This window comes from Embiotoca jacksoni, unplaced genomic scaffold, assembly GCF_022577435.1.
Source record: "Embiotoca jacksoni isolate LCO1_2020_lvr unplaced genomic scaffold, fEmbJac1.0.p SCAF_15, whole genome shotgun sequence".
Classification (NCBI taxonomy): domain Eukaryota; kingdom Metazoa; phylum Chordata; class Actinopteri; family Embiotocidae; genus Embiotoca; species Embiotoca jacksoni.
In genome coordinates, this window is record NW_027185285.1 from 245,347 (window position 1) to 261,554 (window position 16,208).

General features: G+C 42.9%; 2 protein-coding genes across 2 annotated transcripts in view; one reads left to right on the forward strand and one right to left on the reverse strand.

Moving 5' to 3' along the window:
- Window positions 1-1,007, reverse strand: part of vat1 (vesicle amine transport 1) — a 33,504-nt gene extending 32,497 nt beyond the window's left edge. The window contains exon 1 of the mRNA XM_069148603.1: window positions 335-1,007. Coding sequence (XP_069004704.1) covers window positions 335-760 — 426 coding nt within the window. The 5' untranslated portion in view covers window positions 761-1,007. The remainder of the gene's footprint in view (window positions 1-334) is intronic.
- Window positions 1,008-6,626: 5,619 nt separating this feature from the next.
- rnd2 (Rho family GTPase 2) overlaps window positions 6,627-16,208 on the forward strand; it is a 29,823-nt gene continuing 20,241 nt past the window's right edge. Inside the window, exons 1-2 of the mRNA XM_069148604.1 lie at window positions 6,627-6,953; window positions 7,467-7,554. Coding sequence (XP_069004705.1) covers window positions 6,852-6,953; window positions 7,467-7,554 — 190 coding nt within the window. The 5' untranslated portion in view covers window positions 6,627-6,851. The remainder of the gene's footprint in view (window positions 6,954-7,466; window positions 7,555-16,208) is intronic.

A 16,208-nucleotide genomic window follows, 5' to 3' on the forward strand; every position in this document is an offset into this window, starting at 1 on the left:
CACAAGTGAATTAATGGATGAACAATCCGCACCTAAGTCATAACCAAGCCATTTTTTTTATTACCATATTTTTTTTTTTTTTTTTTTTTTTTTTTTTAGATAAATGCCTGATCCAATAACCTATTAACATTAAATTAATTAAACCATGAAACCGTTGACATGACACAGCAGCACTACCATCCCTGCCTCAGCAGCGAGCAAGCCTGACACGCCCATATCCAGATGTAGCTGTTCAGCACCAAAATGAATATATTTATCACTTAAACAATAAAATACAATCAGCAACATGCGATTTCAAGTGATAAAAGACAAGCTGTGTATTATGTTTGCTTACTTTTCTGTCTGTTACTTCTTCCCCTACAGCCTCCACCACCCCGGAGCACTCCATTCCCGGGGTGACCGGCGGGGACGGCAGCCTGTCGTACAGCCCCTGTCTGGCCATCAAGTCGGCGAAGTTCAGCCCGCACGCCTTCACCCGCACCAGGACCTCGCCAGCCTTCAGCGCCGGCTTGCCCTTCTTCACCTGCAGCTTGACTTTATCATAGCCCCCGTAGCCGGTGAGCACCAGAGCGCGGTAGGTGAACGTCTCCTCCTCGGGGACCTTCTCGGTGGTCGCCGCCGGCGTGGCCGCTGCTTCGGCAGCTGCAGCGGGTGCGGGCTCCACCTTGGGCGCCTCGGTTTTGGGCTCCTCGGTGGGTTTGGTCTCCTGCTTCTGGTCCACGGCGTTTTGCTGCTGGGCAGGTGCGTCTTCTCCAGACATTGTGCAGAGGGGCTGCGAGACAGAGATGAGTGCAGAAAATGACTTAAAGGCTTTTTCACTTGTGCTTTTTTTTTGCCGTGGACAGGCTCGTTTTTTTTTTTTTTTTGCTACGTGTACTCGTCTTGCAATTCAAAGAAAATGTGAGAGTCAGAGCTTCTTTTTCAGCAGTCTTGCATGGAGACACAAACCCCGACAAAGTGGGCTGATCAGTGGCTGTCAACGCCGAGCTCTGACAGAAAGTGTGAGTGGGACGAGACGGAGGCAAACTGGAAAACGCGGAGCGCAGTAAAAGCCAGGGATTGGCTTGTGTGATTGGGTGGGTTTGGCTGTTTGGGTAGGGCTATAAAATAAGCCTATATTGCATCAAGCAGAGAGGTGATTTGCAAAAAATGTCCTCGGAGGCTGAGAGACAAATGTAAACGCAAACCTGGCAAAACCCTTCCCTAAAATCTACTTATTTCTGCAAATCTTCAGGATAATATGAAGCTGGTTGGAGAAAAAAGTAGCTTGTGAAATACAGAAACATAAATAACAATAAACATACAAATTGTGATATGAGAGAGTAAGAAAGTCAATATTGCATGTTGGTTTATCATTTCGGAGCTGTAACAATATACCTCAGCTCTTCAATTAAATTAAGCACAATTGCAATCATTCACTGTCTGTGTACTGCTTGTTTAGCAGTGAGGTTTGGGGAACAGGAGCCAGAGGAAACGTTTGTTTATGCTGCCTGTTCTGCAGTACGATTTGCAGGAACTTTGGGTCTGCGTATGGCTCATTGTTGGAACTTCCCCGCGCAGGCAGCTCTGAAAAATACGAGCTCGAGTTGAGGCTGCGCCAGTTTTTGATGAAATGATATAACTTGCTTTGTTTTATTCAGCTTCTGTGAGGGGTGGGGGGCGAGGGGGGGCGGGGGGGGGGAATGCAGAGCTACAGGATGACCTCTTCCAACAAAAGCAAACACACGAGACATTGTGGATATTATTAGTTGTAACTTGTAAGTTTCGTGGAAGTCTTGGAAGCTTAGAGAAGCAGATTTTGCGATCGTGAATGTCTGTGTCACTTGTCACAAAAAGAAACCAGACTACATTGATATTTACTTGCTGACTAGATGAGGGACTTGCCCAGGGTCCATTCAAACAGCAGTGGTGAGACACCTTGTGGCCACAAAGTGCCACTCAGCACTTCTCAGGCCAAAGTCAGCAACGTCCCAAATCGATATCCCACAGCGGCTTAATGATGTAGGATGCAGCCATTATTGATCAGCCGCTTTGACACACGGCAAAAATGTTACAAGGCAGATGTCTGTTCTTCCTCTGACCAACCACACTGAGCCACTCTGAATAATACACATCAGTATGCTGTGAGTGCTGGGAGAGTGGCTCTTCTGCTCATTAGCTCTGACAGGGCGAGGATGGTGATGTACAAGCAAGGCACAGTCAGGAAAACGAGTCGGACTGCAGGTTGGAGTCTGAAAAAAAAAAACATTAAGCAAACAACTTCTATGTTATATTGACTGAGAATATTTCAGAATAAACTCAAATCTGTCCATATAAAAAAAAAAATTAAAAAAAATGGCTGGAGTTAAAGGAAAGCAGGGACAAAGATGCACTCTCTGGGACACCTTGTGTAGTTTGGAGGCTTCTTTATGTTGTCTAAGTAGGTTACCGTTGTGCATAATGTTTCTCGGTGGTGTAATTCGGCCTGGATAAAGTACTGTGTCACCTCAGCCAGGCAAATAGATTGAGTCTGCAGGGAGTCTGAGCTGTCTCCGAGGATGTGTGTGTGTGTCTGAGCTACAAACACACGGATATTTTCTTTTCCATTAAAAGTGTGCAAATACTGGGATTTACAACAAATCTAGAAAGAGAAACAAACAAATGAGAAATCATTCAAATCTCCCACATGGCTGTCAGCATGAATTATTACTGCAGATAATACCTCCGTGTGCCTGTGGTGACTTATTACTGGAAGTATCAAGGTGCTTATTGTTGCATTCAGCCTGGTTACCTTCTCAATAAACAAAGGTAAATGTTATTTTTTCAGGTTTTATTATAATATTTTTGAGCAAGATTCTGAATCATCACAGTGCTGTTGTTTTTGTCTAAATCAGTGTTTCCAGCCCCATCGGCTCATTCAGCTGGATTTAGTAACTTTAATTTGCAACCCCTATAATTTCAAACAAAAGTAATTAAAAATTGTTTTATTCCTAAGCTTGTATTGTTTAGTTTGTCCTCAGTGACTCGAAGAAGTAAAACGACATACTTCAATATATACAATTTTATCTGTAGCCAGTTGACCAATCCAGACCTTGTAAGATTTAGAATCACTGCGTTAAACCTGCGACCTCCACGACCTCCACGACAGGAGGCAACAAAGCAGCATCTTATGCTGAAAAGTATTTGTGTGTGTTTACTGTATCCGATTTATTCTCTCAAATTTACCAAACGTTTACCCCTTAGGCCCAAATAAACAAACAAACAAACATTGGTTGGTCTCAGCATTGTTGTGTAACACAGGAGCAACCACCATAAATGTTGACCCGGAGACAGGTTCAACATGTCAGTGCTCCAAAAACACAACTCATAACTGGGAATTGTTAGAAATCTTATGTTGTGTTTTGGTACAATATAAATAAAACTACATTGAATATTTTGTAATAGTGAACACCAGAATAAAGAGTAACATTCCTAAGGCTATAAATATTTGAGATATTTCAGGTAGATACTTTTAATTTTTTTTTTAATTAATTATTATTAATCTAGAGAAATATAAGAGCATGGATTTAAAATGCTTTTTAATAGTGAAACAATTATTTGACCGACTTTATTTCATAAGTACATTCAACTCAAAAAAATTTGTGTTAATGACACATTAAGTGCTACTTAAAATGCTTATGATTATGGCAGAAAGGCTGATTCAGCATACTTAAAACTTTGAGTTGGCTCAACGCAATTCTACCAGCAGTTGGCTCAATGTGTTTTTTTTTTTTTAGAGCGTAATAACTACCCTACAGTTTTATTTTTTATGTATTTATTTTTCTGGGGTTAAACTGAAATGCAGGGTGAAATAACTTGGCGTTGAAGTCTAAAGCCTAATTAAATTCTCCTTGGCATGTTCACAGAAACTGAGAGCTTAAAGGAACCAGAAGTCTCTGCATACTGGCTCCTTACCAACTAAGCCACTAGGTGATTAATATATTTTCTTGATACGGTCAAACTGATACTGAACGATCTGGTGCTGGCATCTCTGCTCAATTAATACACGGGTGTAATGAGTTTACTTGTTGAGCAGACTATCCATCAAAGCCTCTTGTAGCACAAGACAGTCATCAGCAGAATCCTACTGTTAAACAGGCCAATGAGTATTGCAGAACACTACACCCACCTGGTGGCAGGTGGAGCACACTGTGTTGAACAAGTCAGCATGAGAATGAGCGTTATCCACCCCACCATTCATCGTAAATACCGATGCATTCATGTGTACATGTAAACGCTTGTTGCAAACATGTGTAATGTGACTGGTTTAGTCTGCAGAAAGTGGAACGCGGTCTTCTTGTCTTATGAGGCATCTTGCATTGTGCTCAGCTATTTTAAGACAGTAGTTTCCTTGACAAGAAAAAACAACCCACTCGAGGTGGTGGCGGTGTTTATCTGAAATTGATAAGGAAAATGCCTAACGTTATTATAGGAACAAAATGATTGAGCTTGAGCATAATATTAGTGACTCCCGAGTTTTTACTCTATTTACTTGTATAGAAAGAGGATAATATGCTGTCAATGGTGTCCCACAAGGTTTGGGGGTCCTGGACTAAAATAGTCAAAAGCCTCTTCCAGTGATAAATGCACACTGCCACCTGCTGTTCTATTGATTCCAAGATGGATGACGGGGCTTTGGCAGCAAAGAGTCAGTTCATCCAAATCACAGTCATATTTTCTCACTTACTCCAGCTGTCATTGAGCAAGATGGACAATTTTGGATTTTTTTTTTTTTTTTTGGCCAGGTTTCAGAACACTACAGTATTACAGTGTAAATTTTGTCTGCGTAATCTTTAACATTGGAAAAAAAATAATTGGTAAACTCAACTGTAACAGGTTGCTCTAATAACAAGGCATAGAAAGCCTGGAACTGTGGACTGTTGGAAATATAAATTCTGACAAATTATTGAATTTAATATTCACATGAGGACTCATACTGTATCTGTAATAGTTAACCTGCTCAACCACATAATCCTGTCGGGGTTACAGAACACTATTACCAGACATGGTGTAGAAAAAGTGAGAGACCAAGTCCACAATAGAATGAAAAGGTGTCACATCAGTCACAGGGCGTCTTTTTTCTTCTTCTCTATACATTAAATCTAAGATGGCATTCACTCATTTTCCCGAAAGTAAGTCCAAACTACCTTTTAATCTATAAAGCAACAACTCATAGGATGCATTGTTTTTTTTTTAGTAAATTGTGTAAAATCTGTGTTATCTGTTAAGCACTTTATCATTTGTAAATATATCTAAAATGTTATTCAACCTTAAGACTCATTTGCTGACATTAATAAAATTAGTCTGTCGAGGAAATAATAATAATAAAAAAATACAAATGATAAACTCTGTGTGTGAAAGAAGCATAGGGGTTATATTTTAGGCTTTAAAATATTACCTCTTATTGTGTCATTTCTGTTGATGTATTTATTTGTATCGCTTATAGATTTCATATAATACCATACATGAGGTATGTGAATTGTATAATACCATTTGTGCCCAGCAGGAGTCAGTGTCGCTCTTCAGGCGACATGACATGACTCAACAGTGCTGACCTTTACTGGCACGTGGTGCCGCGTCATTTCATTATCTCATTCACAAAAAAACATTAACTCCGTGGGGCACTTCCGAGGAATATCAACTAAATAAAAGGCAACGAGGCCCATAAAGACAACCCAGTCACCTCGAACTACTTTATTTGATGGACCGTTTTATGCGGGTACGCTACATTTATTGTATCTCCATTAAAAGGTCATGTTGGCACTAAATCACGAGGCCTAATGTGCTGAGCATGTATGCTGCTTTGCCAACAGTGACGTAAAAAAAAAAAGATCTTTACAGTGAGTGATTATTATAAGACAAACAGCTACAAAGTCTTTACTCTTAAGGATAATTAAAAGTAATATACCAAGTCCCAAAGAAATAACCTACAAACACTTTCACTTGATACTGTCTGCCCTCCAAGAAATGTAAACTTGGAATTTATATATTTGCATATTTAAAAGCTCTCATCACAGAACATTGCTGATTTTTTGTGTGTTTTTGTCTCATCATAATCAACATAAAATATGAAAGAAAAAAAACACAAAAATGCCTAATCTATGTGTGCAGATGCACCCAGATGACGCTGAACAAGTTAAAAATGTCCATCACCAAAGATCACATAAAGTTAATGTGAAGAGAATAAAGTAGCTCTCTGTTCAAACACGAGTGGTGCTGAGATCTTGTGATAACACCTTTTATAGTAATATTACAGACGTAATGATGACATAAGAGGTCAGAAATAGAAAACGTGACAAGACATCTTGATCAGGTTACGTTCTCATTAGTAGGAACAAAGTGAGGTCTGTATAACACACAGACACTATAGGGATTTCTTTTCCATTAACTTTTTCCGTCATTAATATCACTGAACTTTTATAACGATATAAAATAAAGGGGGAAAAAAAACAAACAAAGAGGAAAAGGTCACAAATCATGATAGGCTTTTTATTTCCCGGAGGAGCAGCCAATTCCATGGAAGTGATGTGTCTCGGACGTGAATATTAGGAGGGCGTGGCCAGTAATCAAAAGTACCGGAGTTTTCCAGGGAGGGCTGAGAGCGACCTGCTCGTGGTTTTTTTTTGGTAGCCGACCAGTCAGACGGAGTGTGTCAGCGGGACCTGAAGAGGCTGCGTGCGCGTCGGACAAGGAGAAGCTGGATAAAGCGCACCGGCGGCTCAGCGCATGTATTTGCTCGTATTTCTTCTCAGCGTTCGATCTCGCCGCGTCTCGTGTCGGATGCTGGATGCGAACCCTCCCCGTGTCAACAACACACGTCTGACGGACAAACCATGGACAGTCTAGGCAGCCGTTGTAAGATTGTGGTGGTCGGGGACACGCAGTGTGGGAAGACGGCACTCCTGCACGTCTTTGCGAAGGACTGCTATCCTGAGGTAGGTCTGAGGAAAAAGTCTTAACTTAGCCTCTTTTTTTTTTTTTAATTTTTTAATTTTTTTTTTTAAATTTTTTTTTTTATTATTCTAAAGAAGATCCAGAGTTTATGAATAAAACAGGAGCGCTGCCATTGGAATTTGACAGCTCAACTTCAGCAGGAATGAAGCGGGTTACATCCACCTGCCTGAATCCAGTATTATTAAAACAAGAGGGAGAGAAAGCACTGTGGAGGTGAAGTGGAATGAAAGCCTGTAAAATTACAATCCTGTGTCTGAATGGACAGAAAACTTGAGTCTTTGTCATTACCTGCTTATTTATTACTATATTTCTATACACATTATAATATCCCCAAAATGATGAATACAATGTGTCTCCCATGATATTATTTGTCAGCTGTATCCTTTTAAATGTACTGATATTCCCACTAGTCTCCTCACAGCGGCTGTTGTAAACACCAGCTCCTCATGTCCCCCTTTGATTGGATACCTAAAATAAAATCTCTTGTTTTCCAGAACTACGTGCCCACAGTGTTCGAAAACTACACAGCCAGCTTTGAGATAGACAAGCACCGGATCGAGCTGAACATGTGGGACACGTCAGGTAAGACGTTTCCATATCTCTGTCTGTAACCTTCTCTGAGAGGCTGACAGCAAATCCCCCCCCCCTCCCCACACACACACACACACACACACACACACACACACACCCAGCCCGTCCCTGGCTGTGACCGTGGGAGGACTTGCCTCCGACTCCCCTCTCCCAACTTTTTTTCAGCAGTCATCTCTCTGACAAATTGCTTTGACCTAGACGACTTACTTCAGATGTCTTTTTGTTTTATTTTTATTTTTTTTTTAAAGCTCGGGGCGTCTTCTATTTGTGATCTTTGCGAAGAAACTTCGGTTGCAGCCGTGTGTGTCTCTCTCTCTCTCTCTCTCTCTCTCTGTGTCTCTGTTTTGTGTGTTTGCATCCCCCCCCTTCCCCTCCCTCCGTGTTGTCCGTTGTGTGTGGCTGGCACTTCCCAGGCTCTGGCCCGGGGTCAGGCAACTGTGGGGAGGAGGAGGAGGAGGGGGGGGGGGCGGATAATTCGGACAGGATTTGGCCTGAAGGAGCCAGTAACTGCTCTAATTCTGTGTTTTAATCAGATTTAGACAAATGCTGTGGTTTGCGGACATTATTGACTAGTTTTGGGTCCAATATTTGACATTTTATCTGATGTTTTGATTGAGTTTCCTTGTTTGCCACGTTTACAGACAGTCAATTCGGACGTTTTATTCAATTTTGTTAGCGTATTTTATTTAGTAGTTAGTTAAAAAAAAAAAATCATTACTAAAACAGTAATGTTTACACAGCTGGTCGCCAACCTTCAACCCTGAAAAAAACTCATTCAGTAGTTTTTTTTTTGTTTTTTTTTTTGTTATTCATCATGACTGAGCGTTTTAGTGTGCTGTGACATGTCGATGTTTTTTTTGGGGGGAATTTCCCACCCGGAAAATAATTCTTGAGGCATTAAAATGTCACATGCAGACACGGTGACGTGCTCTCGCTGCTGGTGATGTCAGCGGAGAGGCATTGTTGTTGCACAGAAGGGAATCCACGTCGGCAGAACGTGACTTTCTCTGAAAACGAATCATCCTCACTTTGGTGTTGGACGACTTCATGCGATGGAAGTTTTTCTCACCAGAAGTAGATTCGGCTTCCAGGCAGGAAGCAGAATCGGAGAGAGGCTCCAGCGTCGAAGGCCGTGCTCGACCTTCCATCTCGGTCTTGTCAGCGCTGATGGATTTACCGCCCCGAGAGTCTTGCATGTCATCGTCATCTCAGGCCCCAGGCTTCTGCCAGCCGTCTGGCCGGTGACATGAGCAGCTCCGAGCCTGGGATCCTCCCCGAGGGAATTCTTTCTTTTACCATACTGTAAACATTCCCAAACCTAAAACCGTCTTCCGGTGTAGACGGCGGATACGTTTACACGCCCGGCCACTGGAAGAATGTTGTTTTTCCTTTTAGACCCCGTGTCCACCGGGAGAATAAATCTGCCTGAGCCTGTCAGTCAGAGGTCGGGGTCCTCTGGGGCCCGGGGCCGCGACTTAAAAAGAGTTTCTTATCTTTCAGCTGTAAGAGCCTAATGATGAGGTGGGAATGTTTTGCTCCTGTCCATCTTCAAAACCCTAAAAACCACCTTCGGCAGTGCGAGACTTTAATCTTCAATCAGGAGCCGCCCACCCCACAACAAACATGACGTCACCCATCCCACAGGGCATGAGTGTGTACGCACGCACGCGCGCACACACACACACACACACACACACACACACACTCGTGTGTGCATGTACGTGTGCGTTCAGAGGTCCTTGTGTGGAGTGCCATTATTCACTGATTCACAGCAAACACATGTTCATATTTTCTCTCAACAAGAAAAATAATTGGCTCACACTTAGATGAGAAAAGCTTTCATCTGAAGAAAATAGCACATCTCCCATCATTACTCCGAATCTGATTCTCTACTGCTCCGACCCTCTCACCCCCTCTACCCTCTCTCTGTCTCTTTGGTTTCCCTTTCTTTGGTACTCGAGCAGCGGAAGACCGTCTCCGCCAGCTCAGTGCCCGGACTCTCATAGGGCTCGGTCACACGCGTGTTTATAACGAGACATTTCAGACTCCAACACGGTTATTTCAATAGAGTCACTGCGACAGTGGATTTACTCGTGTAGGTGAAGCAAATGCGTTACACGGCCGGGCATATAGAGTTTGACTCTGGTGAACTTTGACCCGTCAATCTGCCCCCCCCCCCCCCCCCCCCCCCCACCCTCCCACCACACCCTGCCCAACGAAAGACTCTCGCTGGTTGTCGAGCCCAAGAGTCGCCGCATGTTTATGATATCCATTCGATTCGATGTGTTTTGTTAATGAACAATTAAAATATAACCTTTACAAACGCGCGCACACACAAGGTGAGCTTCCCATTAACGACATTGCTAACGGTAAAAGCCATTCGTGATTCTGAATGAGTTGGAACATCCAGCAGGGAGGATGAGCATTCTCTTCGTTTATCTCAACACAGTATATCATTGTATCGTGGCCTAATAGTGTCTACGACAGCCAGAGGACCTGCACCCTCCTTCCTGTGTGTGTGTGTGTGTGTGTGTGTGTGTGTGTGTGTGTGTGTGTATGAGAGAGTGATAGCTTGAGAAATAGAAGGTGAAAGGTGCAAGCAATAAAGAAAGGCTGCAAACACAAAGCCCGTTGCAGGCGATGTTACCTTTCCAGATCTGCGAGTCCCGGCCGTGTTAGTGTCTTTACTCCGGCCCGGTTCGTAACTAGTCTCAACGCTGTGAGTGATGAGGCGAAGCAGGGAGACTGTTGCAACGTTGCATCAACGGGCCTTTATTTCTGTTTCTGAGGCAGCGAACACAGTTCGGACATTTGGAAAGCTGTGGCACTGCAACTTGAGCCTTTCCACACACGTTGTGACTGATTACAGTAACTTAATCACTGCTGTCGGCAAAAGCACTTCAGAGTGTCAGAGGCTACGTGCTGCTAATGATACTTCTTGCACGTGAGAGTTACTTACTTCCCACGACAGGGTTATTCATAACGGCTCTCCGATGAGGCAAAGTTTGAGGTTTTATTTTCTCTCCCTGCGACTAAACAACTAATAGAGACTTTTCTCGTCGAATATTTGAGGGCAGCTCTGGGATTCACTCCGTGGGTCACGTGTGAGCTTTCTCACCAAAATGAATCGGCGTCACGAGGAAAGGTGCCACCGGAGCGTTTCCTCTTTGTATCCTTTTTGTCATTACCAAAACAATCCATAAGCAACACTGCGTTGAAATATGCCACCGAGCCTCCAGCACCTGCTAGTTCCTTTCTTGTGGAAACCAAGCACGATCCACAGGACATTTTCATTTTGACCTGACATTTGCATCAATCAATCTTCCACTTGCTCTTCCTGAACCACGTTCCCCTGCACCCCCCCCCCCCCCCCCCCCGACACACACACACACACACACACACACACACACACACACACACACAGCTGTTTTCCTGCTTTTAGCCTCTTCACATAAACTATTGTCTCCCTTTTAATTGCCGGTGAAGTCTACCTGCTGTGGTCTGGCCCTGTTCACAAAACATTATTGATCGTCCTGCGAGGCGAGACCATTTAAACGACTCGCCTTTCGCCCGGTTCACATTTCTCCGGCGAGGTCAGGTGTGTATTGCTATTAAAAATGCTCCCGGCATTTATCGTTGAAGCATTGGAAGGAAACCATTGATTAGTTTGGTCTCATTCATTTACCCCGTTCCTCCATAAGATCTACTCCTCGTAGGAAGGCTGAGAACGCGGGTGAGTTGGTTATCTAATTGAGGTCATTACCGAGCTGCATGTTTGCGGATTTTTTTTTTCTTTTTTTTTTTTTTTTTTTTGCGGGGAGGTCTCCCCGCTTCTGGGAACCGGAGTGCAACTTTGAGCGGTGCTTCGTATTCAGCCCTGCCTTCAGTGGAGAGTTAAATCAATTAGGAGGTGATTGAATTCAAAAGAGTAAATAAAGAACTGTATCTGTGCATCTATGAGTGAGCGGCCAACATGGAGACGGATGCCGCAGTCTGTTTCACATGTATCTGTGTCTTAATTGAGTTTTAAAGCAGCCCGAGCTGTCAAGTGGTCAAAATGTCAATGGCGCTCGGTGATAACTTGTCTGAGGGCCATTAGCGATTACTGTCGATGCCCGTGGGCCCCTTTGGTAGTCAGCCAGTCTGGCTTTTTAAAGCGAGCCCGAGGCATTAATGCACTCATCCTCTCTTCCGCGATATGGTGAAGGGTGCCTGGGAAAGATTCCCTGTAGCTCTGGCCTGAGACTAATACCCCGCTAAGAGGTGCCCATGCTGTTTCTTGCAAGCTCGATTCATGACAGGCCGGATTTCCCCAAATTTCCTACAGCGGTACATTCCCGTCTCTTTCTGTTTCTCTTCTCGGCTGCCTCCCTGGTGCCTGACCTGATTCTCACATGGTACTCTTGGAAGTCTTGCGTTCTGTTTAGTCATGCTGGAGCGTGCCTTTCAAGTGGTAATCCACAGGAATCTTGTGTTTCTTTCTTCCTTTGCTGACATCTTTGGTATTACTCGCTCATGCGATGGTGTTTTTTTTTTTTTTTTTTTTTTGGCAATAAACTTACTAGAGATCACTTTGAGTCCATCGCTCTTATCTTTAGAACTTCTGTATCTGATGAAATGCGACTTTCTGTTGATTTTTTTTTTTCTTTTTCTGATCAACAGTGTTGGTTCTTGCCTCCCATTCTAACCACGCAGTTCTTTATTTATTTCCAAACAAAGTGCCGTTGCTGCCGGTAACATGAAACGCGCCACTTGCTGTGCGTTGGAGGATTCCTCCTGCAACAGACCTGTGTGTTCGCAACCAAAAATATAAAAGCTTTTTGAACCGGCTACAGTTTGAAACACTGTTGTGCTGCACAGTCAGTGACAGAAAGCAAAGTATTTCTCTGAAAATGTCACGACACGTTACCGAGACTAAGATTCTTAAACAAAAGTACCACTCGCATAAGTTTCAGAGCCCCTTTTTGCTCTAATGAGTCTGTTAATGTTTCTCATGCTGAAACCTTCCTGTGTTTTCACAGCGAGAGGTGTGATCGTTTTTTAACTTGAGAGAAGATCAGAAGACAGTGCGAGTGTGTAACACCACTCCCATAGCGAGTGCTCGCCCAGAGTCACAGACTGGATCGTTCCCTCCTCCCAGACCGACTCTCCAACATTCCTGGCGTCTTTATGCTCTTCAAACTCCACATTCTCGGTGCAGTGGAGCGGTAGGTCATCCAGCGGCCTATGAAAACACGCCGAGTTCGGTGGGCTTTCCGTTTCTCAACACTTTCCACTTGATTGATCTTTAATGGACACTGAGTGAACTATAACCGTCGCAACGCAGAGCAGAAATAAAATCAACAGACCCCCTTCTGCCCTCGAACCTCGAGCTCACCGGAGCCCGAGGATGCTCAGGGAGTACCGATATGATCTGATCACATTATGTGCTCTTGGCTCGTTCCGTCGCTCTGCTTGGCCTCTCTGAACCACGACTGCGAGGTTGGACTCGATGTCAAACGATTGAAAACCAACATTCTCGATTTTCTTCTTTTCTCTCTGAAGAAGTCCCAGTTTGAATTGCTGTTTAGGCGGTAGGACTCGCTGGGAAGCAGCTGCATATTTAACCGCACATCATAAATATCTCTTTTGTTTATTTTTGTCAGCATCCTGAAGGGAGGATGACGACACCCTTTCAACTGCTGTTCACAAGCCCGTATGTGCCAAGCCCAAAGCCCTGAAAGTTGTTTCTGCTCTTTGCCTAACCGGCCCTTGGCAATAACTGCCGAAACGAACGAGATGGCAACTCCCCGGCACCGGGAAACTGCCTGCGTAATAGTTTCAGGTAATGAGTAAACACAAGATAGGGCAAGGCTGTTAAAACACTGCAACTTAAACTTGTCTCTAATTAAGCAAACCCATACACTGTATACTGAAGTTTGGAAAGTCCACCGTTACTCACCAGTTCATCCTTACACATTATAAAAAAAGAAAGAAAAAGAAAGTTATCTTTGTTATTTATTAGTTTGAAACAAAATGTATAAAATGTTAGAAAATAGTGAAAACCCAAAGATATTCAGTTGACCAACACGAGACAAAAAAGTAGCCAAAGTTTCACATTTGGCAAAATTCTAAATGTGAATGTTTACATCCTTGTTTACTAAATGACAAAATTTCTAAATGGTTATCAAAAAATTACATGTTGATTTATTGATAAACAAATTGACTGATTGTTTTATATGTTGTTGATACAGTGATTAGATTTAGTTTTACAGAGAACATTGGAATATGTTTTAAAGAATTTTCCTGCCTGTAGTTTCACATCAGTCTTTTTGTTTTATTTGTGAAAACGCTGCTCCTGCTGTTTTAAATCACGCAGGCAGCATAGCTCTGGGTTGCAGTGATGGTCTGTTCCATGGAAAGGTCACGATGGTCACATTTTTTGATGATCGATCAAGAAAGAAAAACTCGAGTAGTTTATGAGACACTCGTCGTTGTTATAACTTGCACCGGAAGGTGGTGGGTAATGTACATTAAACAACAAAAGGAAGTGAAGAAGAGGACGTTAACATGAGGATCCGTTAAAAGATGTTTGACGCTGTAAGATTAGACGCTGAGGTACAAACAAAAGAAACATGCAGACGACAACAGCCATAAAAAAAAGTTATGTGTGGAACTGCTTAAAAAAAAAGTAAACAAAGACAAGGTGCAATGTAAACTCTGGCAGGCAAAGCTAGCTCATCATAAATCTACCACAGCGTTGCGCAATCCTTTGAGAGCGAAGCAGCGAACAGTCTATCCACAGATCAACAATCAATAGCTCGCCTCGTTCCCACACAAAGTAAGTTTGAGGTTTGATGTGCAGAGCAAACAGCACTCATGTCAAACATGAAGCTACAGAGGTGCTTCTCATCAGGTTGCGTGTACCTGTGGTGGCTTTAAATGGGAGGATTGGGTTCTTTGAATGCTAGTTGAGTAGTTCCCAACAAATAACAAATAGTATTTTTGCTCAAAATGATGGAAGTTTCTATTTCCAATTTGCTAACCGACGTGCGAGCATAAGACCAGCTGAGCACCGAGCACAGTTTGGAATAATGCTGCTGGACTTGTGGCTGCTATGTCGGATGTTTCCAAGAGTATGAAATAAATGTGGGTCTTCGTGCCAGGCCTCCAATCTCCAGATAGTGGAATGCTTGTGAGGGTATTTTTGGACAGAGGGGCTTCTGTTCTGTTCTCCGGGGCTCAATGAGCTCGATAGCGGAATAACAGAGAATGTCTTCCGGCCCCCTTCGTGTCATCCCCCTGGCGTCAAGTTTTGGACGAGGCTGCAGTCTATGTGCCAGGTTGCATTAAATAATCCCTGCGATTAAAATCGGTGGTTTGACCCACAAAGAAACGAAATAAATAAAAAAAATGTTACCATAAGAAATAATGATGTTCCTCATATTCCAGATTACTATATTTATTTTGACATTCAAACAATAAATGTCAATAAATGTATGTTCTTTTTCTTTTTGCTACTAATTTCCAGCTCTAAGCTTCTTGAACAATGCTAATCTGATGCACAGTGCTGCATTTTGTTGCACCGTGACTGTGGGTGGGTTTTATGTGACATGATGGAAACGCTGTAGGATATCCTACTGGCTACCGGGCCGGATGTCAAGCCGCACTTTGTTAATCATATTCTTCGATTATTACAATAACAAAAAAATCAACAAGCTAAAGAGGAAATTGGCTTCCCATATATCACAGTAGATGTAAGAAAAGATAAAGAATCTGAGCAACAAGATCAGAAACCAAAACGGAACCGGAGAAGTTTGGATTGTCCGGTATCTCTTTCTCCGTGCCGATTCTTTATCGTCTGTGTTTTCCTATTCCCTCGTCTACGTTCTCCATCTCCGATAGCCCATTAGTCAAGGCGGCTGCTGTAGCACTGAGACGAGGTCACTAGCAGTCAGGAGCCTGTGTTAAGCAGGGGGTGGGCACGAGTGCTGCATGAAAGCCAGCCGGGCTCGGTGACAGAACACGCAGGCCGTAATTATCACACAGAGTATCTGCTCTCCTCAGTGGCACAGCGAAGCGCACACACACACACGCACAGACACATATACTCGCACACGGTGGAGCCTGCCATCTTTACATATCTTCTTTATTATCTTTATATATATATATATATATATATATATATATATGTATATATGTATACACAGTGGTGTGAAAAAGTGTTTGCCCCCTTCCTGATTTCCAATTTTTTTTGCATGTCTGTCACACTTAAATGTTTCAGATCATCAAACAAATTTAAATATTAGTCAAAGATGCAACAAGTAAACACAAAATGCAGTTTTTAGATAAAGGTTTTTTTACTAAGGGAGAAAAAAATTCCAAACCCACTTGGCCCTGTGTGAAAAAGTGTTTGCCCCCTCCTGTTAAAACATAACTTAACTGTGGTTTATCACACCTGAGTTCAATTTCTCTAGCCACACCCAGGTCTGATTACTGCCACACCTGTTCTCAATCAAGAAACCACTGAAATAGGACCTGCCTGACAAAGTGAAGTAGACCAAAAGATCCTCAAAAGCCAGACATCATGCTGAGATCCAAAGAAATTCAGGAACAAATGAGAAAGAAAGTAATTGAGATCTATCAGTCTGGAAAAGGTTATAAAG